Genomic DNA, 21460 nt, shown 5'->3' with positions numbered 1-21460 from the left:
CGGGGGGAGGCCGGAGCCGGGACCTGCCGGTACCTAGTCGCTTGTTCCGCGCTGTTTTCCCCGGTAGCCGGTGGTCACCACGAGTTAGTGAAGAGTTTTCGCAGAGCACTGCCTTGGTACGGGCTAGAGGGTCGTTAACAATCATCATCTGGGCGGAAAAACCTGCGGGATTAAAGTCTCTTTAATGCAATGCAACCGGATAACAACGTACAAAGCATTCAGAATATTAAAGTCTTCAAATTTAGGGCGTCTGGTTTTAACTTCTTTATATCTTTACTGTTTTTTCAGTTGTTTGTAAAAGTCTAACATTGCTGGAAACACGACTTAAAAAAAATCTAAAATCTGCCCCCTAAATTTTTCAAATTTTTGTTACTGTAAATTTAAAATAACAGATCATTTCCACCAGAAGTCAGGAAGCCATGCTGAAGGTAAATGTAACCTGCTTGCCAAAATAAATGTTTTGCCAGTCCAACTGTTGTTCTGAATGCCTTAAAAATTGTTAAGCCACTAAAAACGTAGCGAGACTCCTCAGCTGGGTTTCCAGCGATGTGTGTGCCTTCACTGTGCACAGTGCACACGGGTCTATATGTGGTGCTTACAAAGGAAAACCTGCCCTTGGTAAAGCAGAGGGAAAAGGGGATGAGCACCAGCCCTGAAAGGTGGTGAGTGCCCCCAAAATCCGTTTTGGGGTTCTTGATGTGTTTCAGGATGTGGGCAGTGCCACATAGTCTTGAACCCTGAATCTCTTTAGCTTGGTGCAGTACATCTGAATGAAACTGGTGTATGTATTAGAACAAAGTATATTACAGTTTGGCACGCATCCCAGGTTTGAAAAGTAACGTTGTGTTTGTTACCTTTGGGTACTAACAAATTTATGTTCTCAAAGTAACCTTTGCTATTAGATCATCACCAGTACTGAGAAACTTGCAGTTCTTTTGTAAGTTTGAGAGAGAGAAGTCACTTATTTCGCAGGTTTCTTAATTGCAATAGCTGCTTTGATTTACCTCTCATTTAATTAAAATTTCCATTACTGGAACCTACCTTTCCAAGACCCAGTAAATATATTACTTTTTATGAATAGGAGATTTACTCTCAGTTACTGAATGTTTGCAACTGTAAAAAATAAAAATAAATAAATAAAAATTCTGTTATATGAAAGAAAAGTGGAATTAAAAACATTTTGTATGCGTGGGACTTTATTTTACATGGGCGCTATCTGGAAAGTAGATAATACAGAACAAAACACAGATATTTTCGGGATTACGCTGAACTCTCTATTATAAGTGCTAGAAATATTAATTTATCTTATGGATCTGTACATTTTCACTTTCAAAAGGAAAAAAGTCTGCCCTGAAATCATATAATTTCAATAGTTAATATAGAGAAAAGATGTGAGAAAGGAAGTAAGGTTCTGATACTGTAGATGGTGAAATGAGATGTTTGGAGAAGATAGTTTTTAGTGAGTTTTCATAACAGCTCCTGCTGTTATGCTTATAGTTCTTACGCTGTATTTTATAAGCTGAGCAAGTGGCTTGCCCGTGAGGAGACTGCAGAATCACCAGGTTCTCAGTCCTAACTCTGGGTCCTACATTCTGGGTCCATGATCACAGCTTAATTAATTAGTGTCTCATGAATCAGATACTATTACCAGATTCTGCTATTAAACATCCCTTAGAAAAAGTAAGACGGAGAAAAGGAGAGAGAGAACCTAGGCAAGAGACCACCCTTTGGTACTACAAGTGTGAGGGTGACTGAATTACAGCCTAGTCACATTTATTTTCTTTATGATGTTATTTCATTTGAGCTAATCTCACTGTCCCTTCAGCCCCAATGGTGTTTCCTATTTTCCCATGTGTCGCCTATTACAGTCATTTCTCCCATGCAGTCTCCTATGGACTCTCTCTATTAGGCTCTGTCTGCCCCGTGAAGCCAACTGACTTCAGTACAACTTCCCAGTGACCTGTTTTTCTCCCCAATACTGCTACATCCCTGTCTCTTCCCATGGACATAAATAACCCTTTCTGAAAACCAAGGAACTGGGGGCAGTGTTATAAATGAGTAAAGGCAGTAAGTGCTTTCATTCTTAAAGGACTGGGATTTTCTTTCTGTGTAGCACTTGCTTGAATCAAATAATCATGCTCTGGGGCCTTCAGGAGGTAAAATATACATGGTAGAAAAGAGAAGAAAAGCAAAATCTACCATGTCAAATAGAATGCAGTTTGATCAGTTTTCCTGTTCTGTGATTTGTATTAAACTTTCAGCTTCCTAACTTACTAAAAAAAGCAAAAAACCCAGATGCGTTTACTTCCCTGCTGAAGTTTAACTCACAGTTTTTCTGAAGGAATATTGGTGCATGCACTATAAAGTTAAATATTTTCTTGTAAATGACAGTTGGCCTTGAAATGCTACAGGATGGAGCCAGTGAATGCTCTAATAGATTATTTTAACATTTTGTTTTCAAAAGTCAATGTGTGAGAAGGTAAAATAAGCAATGACTGTGTCTGTGAAATGCCTAGCATATACTTGGGCAAAACCAGTGCCAGTTAAAGTTGTGGATTTCATTACTGGTAATTGCATCCTTAGTAAAGTATTTTAATTCATGTTTCAAGACCCTGGCCTGTTTGTTAATTTGACACAGGTGAATGGTGTCCATCCAGAATGCAGATTTCAGCTGGAGATTCACAAGGAGGAAACAAGGTGCATGGAACTTCTGAAGAATGCAAAGCCAGTGGACTACAAAGGTAAGAAAAGATAAGCTGTAATGTAAAGACTACTGTAGTACTCGAGATTTTCTCCCTTGACCTTTGCTGTTGCAGTTGCCCTATTTGTCTGTACTGTGCTTATAATTTTATGTATTTTAGAGTTTATGCAGATTTTGCATTAAAGGTACAGTTGCAGCAGGTAGGTTGTGAGAGGTGTGCCAGACACTAGGCATGCACTGGCTGGGACACTAGATGGGAGCAAACGCATTCTCATATTTTAAGCTGTTGCTCCAAGTATTTTCTGACTGTCAGAGAAGCTGCTGGCTGGTGGTGACAGGACCAGCAGAAAAAGCAAATGAGGAAAAGTTGAAAGCCTTGGATCCAAGCATCTCTTTCTAGTTATGGTTTTGAAAGTAAAGTCCTAGTGGCAGGAATGATCTCTGGGTTTCCCAGGGAGAAGATGTTTCAGGCAGAAGGTCAGATTCACACCCAGAGTACTAGAGGGTCATGCAAAGGAAAAGCTGGACAGTAGTGTTACGTTCAAACAACAAATTCTCTCTGTTACTTTATCGTTTTTATTTTCTCTCTACATAGAAAGATAAATATATGCAGATATGATGAACTGTAATTTAATAGAAGAAGGAAGAGATGTAGTTTATTATTTTTTAATTTTAGATTTTATAAATTTCTTTGCTGTGTTTTAATGTGACAAGAACATAAGATTATAAAAAAAATCTCATTTTTCTTGTAGATTAGTTATCTTTTGTGAACTGTATGCCAAAACTTGTGAGCAGAAGCAGTCACTGTGCACCTAGAAAGGTGGTGAAAAGGTAAAAGTGCTTCTTGGAGTGCTTCATTTGCTTATGTTACCTGCCCAGCACTCCTCTGGTAACATGTAAAATATTGAAGGGTGGGCTTTCAGGGGAAAGAAATACACGATCTAAAGCCAACTGAACATTTTTTAGTTCAGAATACAATTCTGATTTTTACAAAGTAGTACCACATCTAGAACTAATAATTAAGTTTCTGTTATTAAATGATATTTAAGTGACTGGAAGTATTTAATTTCAAATTACTTCTACAAAGCTGTAAGCCTCATCAGTGTCCTGCCTTTTGATATGGTAGTCCAGGTATGTATCATCTCAGAATAACTGGGCTCCTTGGAATACTACAGCTCTTCACAGTGCGCTTGTTTTCCTTTCGTTGAACTAGGTGATACATAGTGTATTTGTTTTTTTCATATTCAGTCCTTTTTGAATGCACTGTGAAGATGATTATGATACCTCAGGGACCTGCCATCTGCAGTGCCCTTAGAGCATAAGCATGAGTCCTAACTCATGATGCTTTCTCTACCTCTCTTCTTGATTTGCATATGTAAGTCCCTCAGTTCATACTCTAATATCAATTTTTATACAATAAAATAATTAAAAAGATCATCAACAGCTTGTTTACTATATTTTTTCCTTTTGATTAATCCAGATCAGTAATTAGAAAAATTATAGTAACAGTGAATAATTTACATGGATATCTCTTCCAAGCAAATTCTTACTGGAATAATTGATCTACATTTAGATTTTTTTATTTATATGAGTGGTGAAGAGAGATGGCAGTTGCATAAATAACACTAGTGTGAAGCCAGATGGAGAAATAATTACTAGCGCAGCTTAATGAATTAAATCTTGAATTAATAAATACAGTATTAGCTATTATACAGCTTTGAAAGTCAAGATCCACTTTTGTGATACAGATGCTGGGCTGCTTCCAGGGTATCCTTGTGATGTACACCAGTTTTATTTTGAGTTCCCTAGGGGAAGAAAGAAGTTTTCTGTCAATATTTTCTTCATAGCTTCTTTTGACTGGAAGAGGGGTGCCTCCTGAAGGCAAACTGCTGTGTAAGAACTTCATGTCTTGGAAGGAGACAGTATGTCTGGTGGTGTCGATTCAGCCCTGCAGGTAGTGATAAAACAGCAGTGGAAGGATTTATAAACTTAATTGAATGCCTGGCTGAAACTAAGGGAATATTCTATTTTGTAAGAGACTGTAAAGCCCCTGTGGTAAAAAAACTTTGTTTAATGTTATAGGAAAATTTATCCTGTGCTTTATGATATAGATATGTTTACCAAGAACCTGTTTAGAAAAACCTGTGTTAAATATATGCATTTGCATCTCCAAAAATATCCGTTCTCTGTGTCCTTGTTTTCCTAATAAACTCTCTGTACTCCTACAAAGATGTAGGGAGTATTTTGAACAGAGACTTGCAGATTGTCACAGTGATACTCTGACTGCTGTTAAAGAATAATTACTAATGAAAATTGGCAGTCTGGAACTTGACCAAGTCCTAGCTCCACACCAAAACTTGTAGTACACTTGAAACGTAATTCATTACAATAAATTCACAAAACCTATTTCACTTTTTCCTGAATGGCAAAGATGATTATACAGCCCTTGTCAGGCTTTTCTGACTTTAGTATGTGCTACCTGCCTCACAAAAGCTATAATGAAATTTAGTGAAAAGTCCTATCTAGAATTTGGAAATAAAGGTTCAGTGAGATTCTCCCCAAGAGGCTTGGGGCACCATTATCAAAATCAGTGGAAATTTTTTTTGTTAACTTCTTGGGCACCTGAGAGGCCTTCACACCTCTATGTAACATGCTCCAGAATTTGGCTGGAATGCATAGCTACTGAATTTTGGAAGATCCAAATTTGGTGGTACAGGCAGTTTCTCCTTTGACCTAGATGGCAATTATGTATGAAATACCTTATCTAATTCTTCTCAGCTCCCAGTTAGGGAGACATAAAGGAAAGATTTAAAGGCAATACTTTTTTGGTTTTTGTTTTGTTTTTTTTTTACATAATAACATGATGTTATAGTCATCTTTCCTGAGCTGCCTTATGACACAGGCTGAAGAATTTCACTGAGTAATTTTTGTAGTGCACCTAAAATAATTGACTATGAAGTCTACAAAGGACTTGCTTATTTCATGGCTTAGTAAAGGAATAGTGTGTTTTGCAAGGAAACACTGTATAAATACTGTGTAAATATGAACAATGATAAGGATATATTAAAACCATAGGACCCCGTTTGTCTAAATTCTGCTCATTTGCCAGTGTCAACCTGTTAGACATCCAGACCTCCTGCTTTGCACCCTCTGGGAGATGTTCAGGCATTAGCGCACACTCTTCCATTAGTAGAGAGCATTATGCTCCATTTAGGGAAGAAAGTCACTCTCCAAAGATCTGTGTCAGTGCCTTCCTCTATGTATCGCTCTCCAGCAAATCCAGTTGTTTATTTTATGAAGACTGCATTAGCTTCCATCTGCATTTGTTTTCTTCTTTCCTCCTATAATTTGACACCTGAGATATGGATGCACCTTAGCTGGCAGCCTAGGAGGGGATGTTTTTTTGCACTGTCATTTTTGAAGGACAGATTAATTCCATTCTAAGTAGCTTATAATAGCTACATGTTTTGAGGTCTGTATTTATCTTTTACATACTACGCATGGCTGCTTCTTAAAAACATAGAAAGCTCCCAATAAAAGTGAAAATACATTAAAAATGGCCAACTCTGTATTTCTGTCTTTAGTCAGTAGTTAAAATTTTACCTGGTTGATTAATTTATGTTCATCTTTAAATGAAAAGTGAAATCTCATGGTAAATAATGTTAAAAATCAGTCAGTAGACTTTATAACAACGTTCTACAACAAAAGTTCCAAAAAGATGTCATGAAAAAATGAAATAGCGGGTTTTAGGTTTGGTTGGTTGGTTGGTTTTTGGGGTGGGTTTTTTTTGGTTTTGCTTTGTTGTTTGTTTTGTTGTTTTTTGGTTTTTTTTGTTTTTTTTTTTTAAATTTTGGGCTGAGTGACCACACAGTTAAATGAGTCTTTTTGGCTCTTGCTTTCCAAAATGTGTTTTTGTGAGACCCATATGCCAGACAACATTTTAAATTCTAGATATGGCATCTTAACTTTGAGGAAGGGATGTAGATGGAAAGAGAAATGGCTTCAGAAAGAATTTCATAAACCTCTGAGAGAGGATTCATAATGCAGCTAGTAATGTGAAATTAAAACAGACAGGACTACCAAAATGATAGTCTCACTTATGCATAAATTTAAAGCAAGAGGGACCAATGTCACTATGTAATCTAATCTTCCAGATTATGCTGCTGGTAGAATTTCACTCAGTGATTCCAGCACTGAGCTCATGATCTTGTGGATGAAACAGAGCACATCTTCCTGAAAGCTCTTCAGCGTGGAGGGGAGGAATATTGAAATGTTGGACCTGCGGCAAATTGTCCAAAAGTTAGTTTATCCAACTAACTTCTACTGTCAAGGCTATTTCTCCAGTAAGAAAGGTGCCTATTTTGCATTCCAAATCCACACACACACACACACATATATATCTCTGTATTGTGCAAAAGAAGGACTGACTGTGAGCATAACTAAGCCAACCTGATGATCACTCTCTCCTCCACATCAGTAAATAGGAGACTTAAAACAAAGCCAGATGAGGCCTTTCTTTTGCTATGTAAAAGGAATCCCCTCAAGGTTCCCCCTTTCTTAATCCTTCCAATGTCATCAAGGTCTTCCATCCATTTTTGTTTGGTTTTGCAGCTATTTTCTCGGTAAAATGAGTCAGTAGTTCAGACTACAGTGTTGCTTAGAGTCTTCTGATGTAGCATTAAAGGTAGAACTAAATGAGACTGTGCAACCATGGAACTACATTTCATGCAGCACCAGTAGCTCTTCAAGCTTTCTTGAATCTCTGCTGCTACTTTTCTAGCAGTAATACAGACATGTTCTTACTTTTTGGTTCACATTTTTTTTTATGAGGGGAGCTGAAGGGGCTGCTTTGAATGTTTGTGTATTTTGGCTTCTATTCATTGAAGTGTTACCATTAATGACACTACATAAAACTGATCGTCCTTATGGTGTTGAAAATGTCTGGGCTTTGTGGAAGCTATACAAAATTATTTGAGGGCAGAAGAGTGGCAGAGCTGGCTCATCTTTTGAGGGGGACTGGGCGATAGGTGAGAAAGAAACTTGAATGAAAGGAATCCCAGAATTGTCTAAATTGGAAAAGACCTTTAAGATCATCGAGTCCAGTCATTAACCCAACACTGACAAATCTCTGACTAACCCATGTCCCTCAGCACTATGTCCACACAACTCTTCAGTCCCTCCAGGGATGGGGACTCCACCACTGCCCTGGGCAACCCCTTCCAATGCCTCAGAACCCTTTCAAGAAAGAAATTCTTCCTCATATCCAGCTGCCTACTGAAAAATAAACAACAGGAAATAAACGGTGAAGACCAAGAAAATGTCCTGATCAACCTTATTCAAAAATCTTGCACAATGAAGGTTACTAAGAATGTCAGTAACAAACTTTTTGGGAAAGAAGAGAGGCAACAAATGGGCACAGATACATTCTACAATTTTGAAAGTCTGAAATTTCTACTTCCCCCAAAATGTGAATAGAAATTCAGAAGCAGATATTAGTAAATGTCATCTGGAGCCCTGAAAAAGGAAAGTGCAGAGCCATAAGTGAATCTACTGTGTTTTTCAGAAGATTCTGAAAGAAATACTGCCCCACGTGGTTTCACATTTGAGTCCTGGTAAAGACAGCCGTGGCTGTGGCAGTCTGCTCTCCATGACATCCAAAGTTCAAATATTACAAGAAAGCAATCTTGAATACCAAAGCAGTAAAAGAACTCCAACTAACACAACAAATAGCATGTGGTTAGACATAATCCAAACTAACAGAAATATACAGTCCCAATACTTTGCAGAGACTTTAATATTTTATGGTAGGATTTATATGAACAGGAGATTGATATTTAATAATACTTTTTGAAGAATGTACATCATGTCTAAATTGGGGCAGCATGAAGATGAAGGTACCTCTTACAGCTTTGACTCTGCATCCATTAATATCTTTCCAGTATAATAGAAAATGTTGTTCTTATGGTAAGGTTAGAGTGCTATCCAGTCATACAAAAATAAATGCTGTTTTCTCCAAAGAACATTTTGAGCAATTGGAAATCAGAATTTCCTTTGTAGAAAATTTGGATCAAAATGTGTTTTCTTTTTCAGAGAGTTTTTTTCAAAGTTCTTAGCTGTCAACTTCCATATTTCCTTACACTACCCTAAAAATATGTAAATTACATTAGAACTTTAAAATTACTTACAGATTTTTGATTGTCTGATGGGAAGCTGTTCTTCAGAAAGGAAATAAGGCATTTGTTCTGAAATGTTTCACTTAGTGAAGAGCCAGTAATCCCCCGGAAATCTCAGTAGCAATATTTTTGCCATTCATGGTAATAGCACTGGCTTTTGAAAACCTATAAACTGCAAACATTTTAGGTGAATATGAGATAAACTCTACTGGTCTTGTCATTCTGCTTAACTTGTTAAATCTGATGTATATTGTAAACTTCCAAAATTCTACGTGCTGTGTATGGGTCATTTTTGTTGACCAGTAATTTAAAAAGTTTACATTTGCATTTCCTTTGTATGTCTGAATAACTGGAGCTTGTCTGTACCTGTACAATTCCACAGCAGTGCTTTAGTTCCCTATAGGAATATTGGACCAGCTTCTTGACCAGTCTGCAGCCAGTGCTTTTATTTCCACAGGGTCCCAGGCCAGCAGCTCCTTGGGGAGGGGGTTGGGGGTCCCTGGGCAGGTAGGGCCCATCCCACCCCCAGCCAAGGCATCTCCAGCCCCCTGGGGCAGGGACAGCTGAGGACATTACCTGCAGGTTGGGGGTCAGGATCCACCCTGGTGCAGGGAACCCTATTGGTGCACTCAGAGCCTTGACACAAGTAGACGGTAAATAACTTTAGCAAAGTAGCTTGGAGCAGCAGTATTTTTGCTTCTATCTTCTTCCTCTTGCTGCTTTAAGCAGTTCTGCTGTGTGTTTGCTTTGCTTCCAGTTTGCTAGCTCCCTATTTCTCCAGTGCCTCCTTTTCCTTTCTTTCTTTCTTATTATGTGAAAATGCAGAAAGAATTTCAGTCCGTATATGTTCAAAAATTCTCATGCAGCCTAAATTACATGCTGGGGCATTCAGACCTACAATCTAGAAAACATTGCCCATAAGAGGTGAGATTGTTTCTGCTTTGTCAAGTCAAGTAGAAAAATCAAAACCTTTCCCTGTTCAAAAAATAAACCCTGGACTAGCTGACAACTTTCTGGCTGATTTTCAAAGAACTTTCGCTTTGTTTCATGTATCATGCACGTCTAGACGGTTTAAAAAATGCTAAACCTCTGCTTGAATTGGCAGTTTTAAAAATCCAAATGTAAAGTGCCACCTAGTGGTTACAATATGGATATTATATCTATATAAACAAAACTTTCCAGTACAAACCCAGTGTTACATATTTTTATAGATGAAGAAGCACATGTAAGTAAGCAAACTTGTTGCTCAAAGACTGGATCTGAGATAGCAGGATGAGAAATGTGGTGGCAATACTTACATAAGCTGAAAAAAATGAAAAACAAAATGTGGTTTATAGACTGCTACATTTCCTTTCATTGTAAAGTGTCTGCAAATGCATCACAAGCATTAAAGACCAAACATTCACATAAAGTAAATGATCTCATTGAAACTAAGAATAGTACCTACAATATCATCTGGAGGAACAGGAGGGAAGAGCATTAGAGAAGTGATGCTGTGGCCACACTTTTGAGCGAGTCATTGAGCAAAGGTTTTCTGTGAAGATTGGTTGTTTCCTTGGATATACTGCTAATGACACATCAGAGAAATAAATGATGCAAATGAAGAGGTTAAGAGGCTGAAAAAATTGTTATATGTAGGGTGTAGGGGAGTTCTTCTAGACACCACAGAAATAGAGATGATGAGCCTATTTTTTTTCTTTGCTAGCTTTATTAATAGGTAAAGAAGGAGGTAAAGAGTATAGTAGTAGAGATGCACAGGAAAAATAGGGGAGCTAACACAGATCAAGAGCTGGACTGATTTTGTATGTGTACATATCAGGGTGAAAGGACAAAAGCATTCAAGGCCTGAGAATTTGAAGATGGATGCAAACAGAGACTAAGTCAATGAATGAACATAAAAGGATATAAATGTACATTAAAATACTTTTGTTTTAAAATATGATAAAGAAAATTGCAGACATAAAAATAAACATTGGAGCAATTTAAGTTTTAATTAAAATGAGAGATATTTGCTATAGAATTATTGGTAGAATTGTTACTAGAACTAAAACTTAAAACCTTATTTAGAGCTACAAATAAGTATGTTTTCTATCTTAATTGATTAATGTGCTTTGGCAGTAGTAGGAAACAGGCTTATATATGCAGGAGATGAGTAAAACTTCCAGAGAATAAGAACATACATAATGATTTTATGAAGTGCAGCAGTGATGGATGACAGTCCAGAAATCCTAACACTGAATGAATTAATGGCTGAACAGAGAGTCTTAGAGAGTAAGTGAGTAGAGAGTAGAATATCAAGCTTGATCAAGCTGGATATTCTATGTGAAGAAAGAGGCACATTTAACATAGTTAACATTTATCACACCTTCATTTTCTGACACTGTTTGGTGTGTATGGCATTGTAGGCTGCTCTGTAGTCACTGGGAAGAAACAGGCAATTGTTGGGAGCAATTAATATGGCCTATTTTCATGTGTTTTAGGATGAAGTGAATCATGCTTTGACACCCTCTGACAATATCACATATGTCATTGTTGTAAGAGGAGGTATGTATGTATGTATGGTGGGTAAAGAGCAGTATCTACTTGAAGACCTGTGACACTCACCAAGGTCTCCAGTTGTGCCACATCTTGTATTTCCAAGATGAGTAGGAAATTAATTGCTAGTTTCAGTTGTGCACACTTAAGCTCCTGCTGTACAATAGAGATATGTTGTTGGGATGGAAGAGACAAATTGATGCAAGTGTAGTAAGAATGGACTTGTTAATTGTATCCCACCTCTGCATAAGGGTGTGTTTTGCTAAGATACTTGACTGCAATATTGTCAGAGATCTGTAGTAATAGGAGAAAGAGGAAATAAGGAAAGGTATGAGTTGAAAGCCCAGAAAAGTGTATATTGTTTAACAGTTGTACTTCTAACAGCCCTAGCAGTGCATTAGTAACACCATCATTTCAGTATTCAGCCCTAGACCAGTTTTCAGAAGCACACGGTAGTCATTCGGTGACTATAAATGCCTCCAGGACATTTCAGGAGTTTTCTCAGATTACCTGTACCATAATAAATAAACCTGTAAACATAAATAAATTGAGGTTTGATGTTTTCTTGGAATTCTAATGACAGCCACTTAAGTTTCACTCTCATGACTGTTAATATATCTGAACATAGTCTAGATGTAGGAAATAAATACATCTTTTGTGTTGTTTAATCTATTTGATTTAAGGAGTCTGAAAAAGTATCATTCTCTCCTGTGCTGTAGATGCCTGTTAAAGTCTGAAAATACTGAGGTAAAACTGAGGTAAAAAATACATTCTCCAGAAAAAAAAAATTAGTGTCTTGTAATGTTTTGGATGTCAGAAACTTGTATACTGATTTCCTTCCTGCAAGCTAGCTTTGAGATCTGGTACAAAATGATTGTTGATTAATATCAGTGGGAATAGGACTTGGACCACTGCTTTTCATGCAGGTGAAGCTTGAATAAGAATTTTGTGATGTTTTGTGGAAAAGGTACTAGTGGAGCTCTGAAGTCCGTGTTGTTCAGCTGCCTTTTTAGCAAAACCTTAGCCCAGTCCCTACAGCAGTGTAGCAAAAATTGATAGAGGCCTCTGGGCTGTTTGCAAATTACTGTAGCAAATCTACCATTTTACAGAGAGTATACTGCACAAAAGGGAAAATTTGTGGAAGTCATCAGCTTTTATGAGTGTGCATGAACACTTTCATGACTCATCTCAGCTCTCACTTGTTAGTGGAAATGGGGATGAAGTAAAAAGGTCTGAAGTCGAACAGGGTGCTAATTATTGTTGTGTACTCCAGGGCTTGTTTATGCTGGCTCAGGCAGTACATCCATCAAAGCCAAAAGAGTTGCATTTTGTCACTATAGTTCTGAGTGCTGGCAGATGAAGAAAATAGTTCCTTTGTCTTTCTTGTATGTCATGTTGTTGATGTTGTTTCTGGCTTAAAATCAACTGGGAGGGAAGCATGACCTGAACTGGCTGAAGTAAATATTTTTTATCTTTGCATAAACCCTGGTGTTGCATCATAGAGATGTAGAACTTTATTTTAATCTGGAACTTTAACTCAGGAAGCGCCTAAGCATGTTTAAGTTCCATTGAACTCAAAGGTATGAAGATGACTTGCTCAGATGTAAACCTCTTAAATTATATACACATGACCAAGTCAACATCACCTCAGAGATATCCTTAGTAATGCTAAAAGCAAAGCTACAGGTGCTGGAGGGAGTAGAAGGTAGTCAGGTAAAACAGAGCATAGCTAAAACTTATGAGTTAATTCTTAAAGAAATGAATTCTTAAAGAAATGTACGAACCAGCTGTAAGGGCAGATGCACTAGAAAGGACAAATTCTGCATGATCATCAGGAAAAAAGGAAATATTATAGAGTCCAAAGAGTATTACATTCTGAGTCAGTTGCTAAAAACACTCATTCCAGAGGTAAGGACCAGAAACCTGAAAAGAGTGAATTGTTAGTGGGAACAGGAACTTCTTAGCCAACTGTGTAATACAGATAAAAAGAATGCCACTTTTGTGGTTCCTAGTCCTAAGTAAATCTCCCTTACCCTAAGGCTAAAAGAAGGAATCTGAGATATTGGTCTAGGAGTCAAAGTTCCTAAAGGAACCAAAAGAGTTAGTCCTCTTCAGGTAACTGGAGAACTTGACAAGCTGAGGTTAGTCACACAGTAGTAAGCAAATATGAGAGGGATTGATTAAAGACAGGTACCTACAGTCTAGATTCTGCAACTGAATTAACAGCTTCAGGCTCTCTTGGGAAGAAATAAGCATTTTTTAGGATTAAGTTCTTCTGACTCATTTTAGATGTTTGCTTTAGAAATATATTCATTTAAACATGAGTCAGCAGTGCACCCTTACGGAGATGAGATTTAGTCATGTACTGTGTTACATTAGCAAACTGATAGATCAAGAGAAGCAGTTGTCTGTCTCTATTTGTCTCTTCTGAGACTGCATCTCAGCAGATGAGTAGTGTGTCCAGTTTTGGGCTTATCTGTACAGGAAAGCCATTAATGGGCTTGGCAGAGGGCATGGGGATGGAACTAAAATATGCAACATATAAAGATTGACTGAAAGCTGGGGTTTTTTGGCTTGGAAAAGAGTGATCTGATTGCTGCCTTCATCTACTTAATGGGCTTATAGAATAGATGAAGCCAGACTCTTCTCAGATGTGAACAGAAAAAAACCAAACGAAAACCACAACAAGAAGCAATGGAAGCAACCTGCAGCAAAGGAAATCCTAATTAGATGTGTGGCAAAATTCCTCATGAAGTTGTGTGTGTGCAGGTTGCCCAGAGAGGTTGTGACTGGAGATTTTTGGTGCTTGACTGGAAAAGGCATTGAAGTGAGTATTAGGTGAGTGTGTGAAGTAATGAACAACAATACATTTGCTGTATACCTCTTGTGAAGTTGATACAGCATACAGGGCAGTGGAGAATAAGGCATTACGTGTTATCTACCCATACAGATAAACTTTGTGAAGTGTTCCCATCAGTAATCCCTTATTTTTGGCATCTTTCTGAATAGAGAACAGATGCTGCATTTCAAGCTGTATAATCCTCAGAGGAGTGAAGAAAGACTTAGTCCCCAGCAACAAGTGACTCCACTGGAGAACAGCATTTCCTTGGGAAACTGTATAAAGATTATTCTACAGAACTGGTGACCAAATGCAGAATTTGGCCCATAATCCTCCTCTCATCTTCTTTTTTAATCTCCAAACCCTATTCTTGGTACAGCATAGAGGCTTCCTCCTGACTATCACACTTAGATGTCTTCCAAAGGAAAGCAAAGCCCATAGGAATGCTATGCCACTGGCTCTCATTCAAGCTGCAGCTAGGACATACCCCCAGGGGCAAACCCAATTGCCAGTTCTGTGACACACTTTTGGGTTCCCTAATTTACATGTACTTTGAAAATAACTTAAACTTTGCAAGTAAGATGCTAGACACTTTAAGGCAACACAAGCTGCCCAAGTTCAATTGCATTAAGATGGTTTAACACAAATACAGAACTTTTAAATGTTCCTTTTCGAGCTTAATTTGACTTGAGTGGCTTGATTTTGGGCATGATCTCACTAGCATAGAGTAAATAAATAGTGAACTGCTAATACTATAAATGTTCTGAAGAATAGTATTATCATGGGTGTGAGTTGTTGCTAATCCAAGTTTCATGTTCTCTACTGGAGGAACAAACTGTCCCTTATGCTTTCTAAGGATAAAAGTTTTGTTTCTCTCTTTAGCATTAGTTACAAATTTACACTGGCAATCTCAATTGCCTTATTTGAAGACATAAATGCCCACAATTTTGCACATTATCTTTTTTCTTTGCAGAGAACTTGAACTGAGATAATACGAGCAATATTTTCTTACTTCTTTGTGTTCATAATTCTTCATAAGGCTTGTATTCAGAAACCTTCATAACCCTTCACTTAGCTTAGAAGGTATGCATGATAAGTAGTCACCTTTAGACAAACAGAGCATGCTTGATCCAAGTGCTTGTAGTGGGCTGTAAGAAGATTTATGTTAATTCATGAGATACTGCTTTTGAGCCACATTTATAGAGACATCACTATGGGCAAAATCATAACAAGTAGTTAGTATTCTACTAGTAGCAAGTTGTTACTAGTACTACTATAAACCATGACTATAACATTTTATGACCCCCCTTCCTGAAATTAATATACAGAAGCATTCTTTGTTCAAATCTCTGTTACTCAGTCTAAGAGAGATGATTTTGTCAGTCTCTGCCTATTGTTCCAAAAATTCTCCAGTCATGATATGCTTCCATTGTATTTGTGATGCTGAGTCAAATGAACTGTTTTTACTTTTTTTGACATTCTCTTATCTTTTTTTAGCATGTTCCCATCAAAATGACATCATTTCAATAAGACATTTTGCAAACACTGACCTGAAAATAAGCTGGTTAATCAACAGACTCTTATGATTACCCTTAACATTTTAATACAAAATACAGTCTTTGCCACTTTCTTGAAAGAGTCTAATCTTTCTTGAACTCCTCATCTGGAGCTTCCACCAAGCCTTTATAAGGTAAATACAGTAGCGTGATTTGGACCAGACTGAGCTTTCAAGTCTGTTACTACTGGTTTTGTTTCAGGATGTGTTGGAGTTTGGGATAACATCACCTGTTGGCGTCCTGCAAAGATTGGAGAGACTGTCACTGTCCCCTGTCCAAAAGTATTTAGCCTTTTTTCTGGCAAACCAGGTATTTCATTATAAGGTGTATTTTTAGTGGCTTCTCTTTAGTATTTTATAACATAATATGCTATTTATTATTTTTTTCAGTTTAAGGTTTTTATTTTCTTTTTTAAAGAGTTAAAATAATAGATTCCTAACAGAGCTGTTAATGATGCATCATTAAAAGACTAAATAATTGCCTTTGTGCTCCATATTGTGTTCTTTCAGTCAGATACTAAGTATATATTCTGATATAGTGACACTCATCAAGGCTGAAGACATTACTTGCTCTTTTTGACCTATTTATGTTAATTATTAAGGCAGCTCAGCCTGACTGACCTCTTTAACAGTTGCCAGCAGGTCTCACATGTAGGTTGTTCCTCCTGTGCTTAGGATTGAAGCTCTGCCTTGCCTCCATGAGAATAATGAGGCAACATTAAAACATAATACCTAAAAATTATCACTATTGCAATTTAAGGTAGTTATTATGAAACCTTTTATTCTGCTTTTTAATGGAACTTGAAAAGAGCTCATCAGTGTCTCAGGCTGCTGAAACAGTTAACTGTTTCAAGTCTACTCTCTTCTGCACCATCTTGTCAATATATCATATTGTGGTTTCATTTTGCACTTTGTCTTATTAATGGGGTTTTAAAAATAGATGATGCACACATAGCATTTCACATGTGTATCCCAAAATGCAGCAGGAAAAATCTTATCCCTATTGCTGAAGTGAGAAACCTTTGTCACGAAGAGCTGCTAAAAAGATGAAAAACTTATCACAGTGATTTAACTCTGCTTTTGAGCTCTCTGTGGTGAGCTTTTTAACAATTTTACTTTTTACACAGAGGCTAACTTGGGGTATGACTAAAATACTTTATTCTCAAAACTGTTGATTAAGTCTTGTTCCAGTAAAAAATAGATTACTAAAACAATCTAAAGATGAGCAAAAGTTTTCATTCCTGGAGCTGGTGAATCTTGATTAGTTTATCATGGATAGTCTAAACAGTTTATAAAGGGGAAAGTATGTGTAATCTTCACTAAAACTTGTGAAATCTATAAAAGTATTCAGATTACTCAAATGAAGATATTAAGGTGTTGTCATGAGACAAGGCAAGCTAATAAATACCAAAAATTCAAAATCTTAATTAAATCACACTGCTTCTGTCTATTTACCAAAAGCTAGAGTATGCATGCTGTCTCTGGAATTTGAATGTTTGATATTTCACAATTGTTAGTATCTTATACTACAATAACATTTTCATTTTCCTATTTAAAAACTGCAATAAATATTTAAGTCTGAAACCTTCACAATGCATTGCAACTCTATCTCACTTGGGCATGGCATCATCAAGACTGAAAGATCACTTCCTTTTTATAGTTTGCTATAGTTTTCCCATATACAGTTTTTTTCATAGCTGCCTGTTTACTTCTTGCTTGTGGAACTGAAGGTGGTTTTTTAGAGGTACCTGTTCAGTTAAGAGGGTTTTTTAAATCTTGTCTTTCTATAATTTCAGAGAAGGAAGACAGCAAACATCTTGCATGGTTGATTCAATTAAGATCTAACTAAGTATCTCAGCACCTTTAGAATTTTTAATAATGCTCAGGAATATATAATTTATTTAATTCATACACAGAACATTCCAAATTAACTTAATTCTTTTGGCAAGAAATTATAAAAATATCTTTAAACAAGAAATCTAATTCTTTTTATTTAGCCAGATTTGTGAGATGTATTTATTATTTTTTTTCAGGATTTAAGAGGAATTAAAATTCTACTGCAAGATGATCTAGACTACTTTATTTTTATGGAAGTATTCCAAATCATAAGTAGGCTTTTAAATACCATCAATTCTTAAAGGATTTCTTAACTTAAATTGTGAATTAAAAAAGTAGTTGTCTTATCTTTACAGCTTTTGGAGAACTGCCTCTTAATTTCTGCTGCAATGGTCAAGGTTATAATTTAAGCATACCACATAATCAATTCTCTATTGCATATTAGTAACTATATATTAAATTAATTCTTACTGTAAAAGCGATCATATTATCCTATAATGTTTTTTTCTGTGTTGTACATGATGATGTAAATATATGAGTAGCAGAAAGTTATTCTGTGAATTTTTTATTCAAATGTATATGTCAAGTTATAGGTTTTAAATGAGGTTGCAGTCTGATATATTTAATTGCATGGAACGATGATGCAGAAATAAACAATGTCTTCCACAGAACATTGTTTTACTGTCTTTAAGTTAGAAGGCTTTACAGTACTTATAGTAGAAAATACTTCAGCATCTTGAGTACATAGAGTCTTTTTGTTGCAAAACTGGCTTTAATGCAATTTGTGGTTGTGTTAACACATTCCTCTGCTCTCACTAGTCAGAGAACCTTGATGTACTTTTAAAGTGAAGACTCTTCAGAATGTATAAATAGTTTACATTTTCTTTTAAAAATGCCATGTCTGTGCCAAATGGCAAAAGCAGTCCTGTTGTTTGAGGAGACACTGGTTTGAGGTCAAGGCTCAAGGTTATAAGCTAGAAAGATCTGATTGTTGGTCAACCATTTGTAGGATATTTACAAGTTTCCACTGAAGACTTTATACAAAGAAGCAATTCTAGTAACCAATTAGCAAGATAAAAAACACAAGAGCTTTAGTTTGGAGTCTATATAAACATGTTTGGTTCTTCTTGTCCAAATTTGATCTGTGACACATAAATTTGTTCTTTTGTGGTGAAAACCAGGCATCTTTAAGTCAGTTAAAGACCAATGGTAAACTCCAAACCAAAGCAGTGTGTTATTTTAGGTTTCAAGTATCATGGATATGAAAATTGCTGTAAGAATGGTGAGAAGTTACTTATGATTTGACATTGTAAGAGTAAGTTATAATAATTTCAATGACTATTCTTAATTCTGACATCAAACTGTTTTTCTCTTACTGAAGCTGTTCCTTATTGTATGAACATTAGTTCATATTAATTAGATTAAGGAGTAGAATCATGGGTTGCCCCCATCTCATCTGCGTGACTTCATCTGGGAAAAGAGTTAACTTCTCTCAGGTCCAACCTAAAAAATCCTTTCTGAAATTAAGAGATGTTCAAAATTCCTTTCCAATGATGCTTACACATCTCCTGTACGTTCCTTCGACTACATTGTTTCAGTGATTGGTTCAAAGAGTGAGATTCAATATGCATATTTATTTCCTTGTTCTTCAACCTATCACATATTTTGACCTTTAAAGTGCATTACCAACCCTACCAACATTTGCTGTAGCAGTAATTCATCACCAATATCTAAGAGCTTTTATAACTCTTAAGTAGATCATTTGGTATTATGTTCTCAGAAAGTGTAAATAGGAGATTAGAGCAACTCTCACTCAGAGTACTTTAGCTACAAGTTATCCCCTGTATCAACTGAGCTGAAAGACTTACTCCAGAATACTTTAGATAAAACAGCAAAATATTTCAGGCTTTTGCAGATGTAACAGAAAGAGCTGTTATGCCAAAGCAGAAGTCTGCCACCACTGCTTGGAATTATTTTCATTTTTCTTTAGTGCAAAGGAAACTCAGAGGAAGAGTAAAAGGCAAAGTAATATGAATGAAGAGCCCATGCAAGGAAATGGCTGGGTTGCTTTAAACGAAGTGCTAGGAAATACAGTATGTTAACAGAATGACAGAGTGAGGTTGTCTAAAGATTCACTGATGAGGAGACTTTTGCATTTTTCTTATTTAAACTCTCAAATTTTGCTTTACAGGAAATATTAGCAAAAATTGTACAAGTAATGGATGGTCAGATATTTTTCCTGACATCTTAAGTACTTGTGGATATAATGACTATGAGGATGATTATAAGGTAGGAAAAATACTTTTTCTATTCATTTAGATGCTGGTGTTCAATCAGACATACTCTGCTTCTAAATAATTCCCATTTTACTCTATCAGAATTAATGGAAATCTGTAGTAATTTTTGGTAGCGTTTATTGCAATATGCTTGGATTGCAAATGTCACATAAGATAAAATCAGAAATGCAGAATCCAGTAACTGTTGACACTCAAAGCTATAAACAATTGGTAATTACAGTAATGCACCAATATTTCTAATATTGCAGTGTTCCTAAGCTTATGCACAGTATGTTTTTCATTGTGTTATTTCGAGAAGTTTTTATTATAACAAATCCTAATATTGTAATATTCTGTTAATAATACATGCACCAATTGATTGCTGATATGTGTTTAAGTTGTAAGTAAAATAGAATGACTTTAGGTCATTGGAATTATTGCAAATTTGCACTGGACTTTGTGTTAGCAATTAGAAGGGATTAAAAAAATTGTCAATGTATGTTAAATACAGTATAAATGGAAAAAAAATATTTATTCACTTTGCAGATCCTATTTCTTGTTCTTTTTGTTGAGGGTAGTACTTTTTCCATCACGTTTTACCCATTTTCTATCTGTTTTTCTCATGAGGCTGACAGAGCATGATTTTGTTTACAAGGATGAACTCACAGTGTCAGTAAAACTTTGTCATCATGAACAGATGGAGTTCTCTCATGAATAAAGATACTTGGCTGGTTGGGTTTTCCTCAATTTTAGTATGTGTGGGATAGCTCTAGCAGATCTGTTCTGTCTGGTTCACAGAGATGTGCTGGCATTCTAGCGAAGACTTGTAGTTCTTACAATCTCTTTCTATGTTTAAAAGCCCAGCCATTACTGTAGTTGAAAGTAGATAATAAAGAAAATGGATAGAGTATGGTATTTTCCCTACTTTTCTGAAGACACATTCTAAAACATTGGTATCACTTGACAGCTTGGGGATGCGCAGGCATTATTGCTAAACCAGCCATTTTAAATCACTGTCATTCAACCTAGACATAGTCATGTGGAGTGAAAATGGGTCAAGACTTAAAAATTCAAATTAACAAAAGATAACATTCCAGGCAGTGAGACATACTTAATTAGCAGATGAAGTAGTATAATTGAAAAGCAGTTCTTGTTTGATATATTCATTAATCATTTGAAGGAGAAGAATGAAATGCACATTGACTATACTTGCAAGAATAAACCTAGAGAAACTGGAAATATGAAGCAGTAGCAACATTTACAAAAGTCTGTAAAAGAGCAAATAATAAACCAGTGAGGATAAAAAGCAGAAGAGAGGTGTGGGGAGCAGGTACTGAAAAAATATTAATTATTTATTAATTATTAACAAACGTTAATGGAGCAAATACTCCTAGAAACTATACTAAGGCACATGGAAAATGAAAAGGTGATTGGTGACAACCAGCATGGCTTCACTAAGGGCAAATTGTGAAGTCTGACCAATCTGGTGGCCTTTTATGCTGGGGTTACAGCGATTGTGGATAAGGCTAAAGCAACTGATGTCAT

The 21460-nt window shown here is 36.3% G+C and overlaps 1 protein-coding gene across 1 annotated transcript; it reads left to right on the top strand.

Moving 5' to 3' along the window:
* Positions 1-2599: 2599 nt before the first annotated feature.
* LOC104523785 (vasoactive intestinal polypeptide receptor 2-like) lies at positions 2600-19928 on the top strand (the record flags this gene model as incomplete). The annotated part of the gene is made up of 3 exons (XM_029084627.1): positions 2600-2741; positions 16006-16113; positions 19831-19928. Coding segments are annotated over exons 1-3 (348 nt in total), but the record flags the coding sequence as incomplete, so codon positions are not given.
* Between the last annotated feature and the right edge of the window lie 1532 nt (positions 19929-21460).

The sequence above is a fragment of the Antrostomus carolinensis genome, unplaced genomic scaffold (assembly GCF_000700745.2).
Source record: "Antrostomus carolinensis isolate BGI_N321 unplaced genomic scaffold, ASM70074v2 scaffold30944, whole genome shotgun sequence".
In the NCBI taxonomy this organism is placed as follows: Eukaryota; Metazoa; Chordata; class Aves; order Caprimulgiformes; family Caprimulgidae; genus Antrostomus; species Antrostomus carolinensis.
Note: the sequence above shows the minus strand (reverse complement) of the source record. Positions and strands in the feature narration are given on the sequence as shown.